Source organism: Wolffia australiana, chromosome 19, assembly GCF_029677425.1.
Source record: "Wolffia australiana isolate 7733 chromosome 19, ASM2967742v1".
Classification (NCBI taxonomy): domain Eukaryota; kingdom Viridiplantae; phylum Streptophyta; class Magnoliopsida; order Alismatales; family Araceae; genus Wolffia; species Wolffia australiana.
This window is the reverse complement of record NC_135853.1, coordinates 979,985-984,937: the sequence shown is the minus strand read 5'-3', so window position 1 is coordinate 984,937 and position 4,953 is coordinate 979,985. Positions and strand designations below refer to the sequence as shown.

The window sequence follows — 4,953 nt, the reverse complement described above, 5'->3', positions numbered from 1 at the left end:
TACCAGTACTCGAACCTCCGGTGAAGGTTAACTTCCATTAATATTGCCATTGCTCTTGTCAGTTCTCAGAGCTGTCCCACGTCAGTTAATACAAATATCGTGACATTTGATCACCTAACGCAACCCCCAGTTGTCTTCTTCCCTTCATCAAACTTCCCGCTATCAACGCAAACGGAACACTCGACGGCCTTCCACAGAAAATCCTTTTCAAGGCAAGGGCAACGGATGAGGTGACAGGCAAAAGGAGGTATTTACTCTCTCATGATGGTTAAGAGGTCTTAAAACACATGGTGCAATTGTCCATCAAATTCCTTGCCGAAGAGATGGCCGCTGTCCATGGCAGCGAAACCCACGCTGCCTCCGTCTTCTACACCGAAACGATTCACGCCGCCAATGGGCAAGGCCGCCGGGTCAGAGAAACAAATATTACCGCCGTTCTGGTGCAAGCCAAGGGTGAGAGATACTCCTCCGGCGACCCCGCTACCGAAGCTGGCCGGCATTCCGGCACGGGTATTCGCGGCGGAGAAATCCTCATGAAAGAAGTTCAACGGATCCTTCATGTGTAGCTGGGGAATCTCTTCACGGGTCCTCTTACAAGGGCTACCCGGCGGCGCCGCCTGCCTCTCACCGGAAGAAGACAAGAGCTCCGGCTGCTTCTCGGCCGCGGCGTCTGCTTGAGGACCTTTACGGCGGTCGTGTTGCTGCTCCAGCGAGTGTATTTCCTCTACCATGGGCTTCCACAATCGTACCCTGGCGTTTATAAACCAGTTTGATACCTGCACCAGAGTGGAGTAAAAATATTAATAACATTTCACTTCTCTCACTCTATCTTTCTAAGATGCGACTACAATTGATATCATATTGACATTAAAATTTAAATAATAAGATTTAAATCGACAAAAATCAACAGACAACGAAAATAACTCAACATTACTGGATAAAAACACGTATCCTAGTTGAATAAATATTAACATCCAAAAAACTACGATAAAATACAAAGATAAAAAATGACGGAATAGAGAATACTTGATTCCGGGAAAGACCCGTCTGCTTTGCTAACATCTGCTTATCCATATCAGTAGGATACCTGAGGTCAAGAATTGAAACCTAATTATCATATAACATAATCATTAATACAGACTATATATTACTGGGTGATGCATACGGATGAAGGAAGTGTTCAAAGAGCCATGAACGAAGAACAGCAACAGCGCGCTCGGGAAGACCACGTTGAGGGCGCCATGGAGGTTGCTGTTGACTTCCAGTGCCATTACCAGAGCTCGCAGTCGTCCTGTAGGGCACCAAATCTCCGCTGTGCTCTTCATGTCCACTCTTGTCAAGGAACCGGAGCTGATCCGCTATGGCGTTTTTCACACTCTTGAAGTGCCTAGACAAGGATCTTAGCGCCAAGGTCGCGTACGGGGCCGCCGTGCTGAGCCCCGATACCGCTTCGAACGAGGAGATCACCGCTTGAATTTGGTGATCGTACTGCTTGTATCTTCTACACACCTAAATTTGATAAAAGGCAAAACTTAAAGTCCAAACTTGATAAAAGGAGGCACAGCTCATAGAACGCGTCGAGTGCAAAGTGATCTGACGCTGGTCTTCCCGAGCGCGCTCACGCTCGGGAAGAAAATTCTCGGAGATCCAAATCGAAACGACATCTGTTTCAGTACCGAAAATGAACTAATGATAGAGGAAATATCGATGTGAAAGATAACCTCATCGAGCATCAAGATGAGCCTAGACTTGATCTGACGCTGCTCGCCGCCGTCTTCCATCGCGTCCAGGGCCTCCGATCGCTCGGAGATCTCCGAGAAGAAGTCGACTGTATCGCCTTCATCCTCGCCTCCGCCCAAAGCTCCCCCAACGGTGACGGCGCTCCCACAGGCCTCTTCTAGCAGCTGCTGGGCCGGTCTCAGAAACTTAGAGCTGTTGAGTATCGCCGCGTATCCGGTAAACGGACCAACCGGCAGAGGCCCAGCCCGGAGAACAGGCGGCACCGCCACCGCTGAAGTCAACGACAAAGAGAATCCGCCGGCATCGCCACCGCCGATAGCACTGTTAGCGTTGTACATCTCAGCCGGCGGGTATCCACCGTCGTAAGGCGAGACGTTGTAGAACGCGTTATAAAGAGGCAGCGCCGCCGCCTCTGGCGTATTTGGGTGGCGGAGCTTCTCCCTCCGGCAATGCTGGGGAACGTGGTAGAAGGAGAAACAACCACGTTCATCGCCCGCTTGGGACTGCTCCACTCTTGAGCAGCTTCCCCACATCAACCTCGCTCGATGTCGGAAATTTTCTTCTTTGTTCTGCCCTCTTCTGCAATCCTACCATACAATCTCTTTTACAGAGGCTTATGACTTCATCTTGGACTCTCTCTTCAGAAATAGAGGCATATAATACAAAGAGAGATGGGACCCTGAGGCACGGGTCGAAGGGGAAAGGCTGATAAGTGCCATCTCGGGAACTGGTCATAGAGCACCCTCTGCCTCTTTCGCGGCCCCCCCTCTTTCGTCTTAGAACAAGAACTCTCTCTCTATTTCTAACTCCCTAGACTCCCTTCTTACTGTGAATGGAGCCGGCCGAAGTGGGAGTGTCTTGCTGACGCACGTGGGCTCTGTATAATCATAGTGAGGGAAAGCAGTAGCGGTTAAGTTCTGACCCATGTCAGAAGCCCCCCCCTCTTTGCAAATCTAGAGAGAGATAACTCGAAACTGTGATGTCCTCCCGCCCCCCCTCCCAAGTTCGAACGAAGAGCGGGCAGAGATAGCGAGAGAGTGAGAGAGAGAGGTTATCGTTATAAAGAGATATTTATTTTATCGGTTTTGCCCGACCGATATCCTCAGATGCTGATTAGTGATAGGGGAGCAAGAACGGTGTTGAGTCTAGTCGGCGTGTCAAATCTGTGAGGACACTGACGTAGAAGGAGCCAGGGCCTCAAGTAAAGCAGGGATTCACGATACCATCCGGCACTTAAAACTCATTCCCTCTCTTCCGGTCCAAAATTAAAACTTTTAACACCCAGAAATTTTCATTCTTCTTTCTTTCTATCCGCATCTAACAAAATTTGATAAGTCAAAGAAGAAGCCTCTCAAACTTTCAAATTTCTATGGAATGATTATATCTTTATGAACCAGATATCTAAGCTCCGTCTTTGATTCACCCAAAAAAATTACTCATTTAATCTTCTCAGGAAAGAAAAATACTCATTTAAGGAGATCTTCTCGTCTTAAAACAATCAATGGAATACCGTCCGCAAGACTGAGATTTGCAAAAGGACCAATCAATGCAGGTGACGTCGTCTTTATTGAGAAAGAGCGGGGAGGTTCTGTATACTCCCTTATCCTCGCTTTAAAGCCAAGCCTTCCGGATTCAACGGACACTTTATGCAGGAATAAACTAAACTGCGAGCCCCCCCTATGGCTTGGTCGTAAGTCTGTAACGGCAGATCTTTTGCTTCGTGGAACTCCCGGGTTTCCCGTCGAGACACCAAAAATCCGGGATGTGACATTTTGGCAGCATCTATCTCTCTCTATCTCGCTCCTCATTCAAGATTTCGACCCTCTCTTCTCCGACCCTAGCTCAGAGCTCGAGAAATGTCGATTAGCCAAACGAAAGGCTGCTCGAGGAGCCATCAATGTCTAACTCGTGCGCGCCTTACTAGTGTCCAAACTTCAAAGACATACATATGATTAGGCTGCGAAGCGCAAGATCTAAGGAATACTTTTCCTATGCTTCTTTATGCGGTAAGATCAGCAACCCATTTCTGACTTGTGCTGTCCACAGTTGTGACACCTCCATCCATTATGTAGATACTTTGAATGTGTTGCCGTTTTAAGATGCCTTACTTACCCTTTCCCTCGACTTCTCCCCAGCTATATTTATTACTCCATATCTCTTCATCTTTCTTTTTACGCCCTCGTGCAAAACCCAGTATCCCAGCTAGCCATCCCTTCGTTTTATTGGTTTGTACGCTCACGGAAGCTCTAGAAAAGTAGGGAGGAAATAGAGAAGCGTTGTGTAAGTAATGTTAGGTATATTTGGGGCTATTCTTAGACGCTAAGGCTTCGAACCGCATGGTTGACCGATCCGGTCATCGCAGGTTGCAAGGTCTGATGTCATAATAAGGGATAACTGTTGACTTGACGGGAAGACCTCTTGTACTACTGTCGGCTCCCGAGAAATAGTCTCCAAGTAATGATGAAAATACGGACTACAGAAGGGTTGTGTAGATCATCTGCGGAACCAAGATTTTCTTCATCTTTTTTAATTTGGCCTAATTTTCATTTCGGGGTACTAAAGAATAATTTGTCACAGCAATTTCACCATTCCCCTCCCCCCAAAAACTAAGTTGTTGGTCAAGAAGTCTCTAAACAGACGCATGGATGACATTCCTTTTTCATTTGTTTATCATCGCCGCGCCATCAGCAAGTTTGCTTTGCTAGGATACGACTGGTGGAAATCTCTGTCGATATTACGGAAATCTTTGTCGGATGTAAAGTTTAATGAGAGGACCAACTGGAAACGAAGTCTCATCAGCATCAGTTTTCACTGGATTGACGGGAGTTCGGAGGAGCGGCCTTTTCATGCCTGGATTCAATTGAAAGGCGTGTCCGTCTCCATAAGAGATTATTACCTATAGAGATGACTTTGCGTCAATCAAAGGGCACGTCCCTCACAAGTCTCAACACGAGATAAGCTGTCGATACGACTGAGGAAAGCCGCACGTAAGGCTCGTTCACTGATGAGGGTCCATAAACTTAATATTTCGTTGGAGTCCTAATCAATATTTCGTTACGCTTCATCATATAAACTTAACTTGGCCAGATCTTATCGTATGGCCAGCAGGCAGTCTCAAAATGGACGGTCATGGGAAAGGGACAATCTGTGCGTGTTGGAAATTGTTGGCAGAAGTTTTCATCGGACACTCTAGATAGAGACGATGAGGGAAGA

At 47.2% G+C, this 4,953-nt stretch overlaps 1 protein-coding gene across 1 annotated transcript; it reads right to left on the bottom strand.

Moving 5' to 3' along the window:
- Positions 1 to 228: 228 nt before the first annotated feature.
- LOC144715848 (BEL1-like homeodomain protein 8) lies at positions 229 to 2,504 on the bottom strand. The gene is made up of 4 exons (XM_078590851.1): positions 1,722 to 2,504; positions 1,166 to 1,509; positions 1,027 to 1,087; positions 229 to 776 (listed from the first exon to the last, which is right to left on the bottom strand). The coding sequence occupies exons 1-4, from the start codon at positions 2,271 to 2,273 to the stop codon at positions 279 to 281; spliced, it is 1,455 nt and encodes a 484-aa protein (XP_078446977.1). The 5' UTR covers positions 2,274 to 2,504; the 3' UTR covers positions 229 to 278.
- Between the last annotated feature and the right edge of the window lie 2,449 nt (positions 2,505 to 4,953).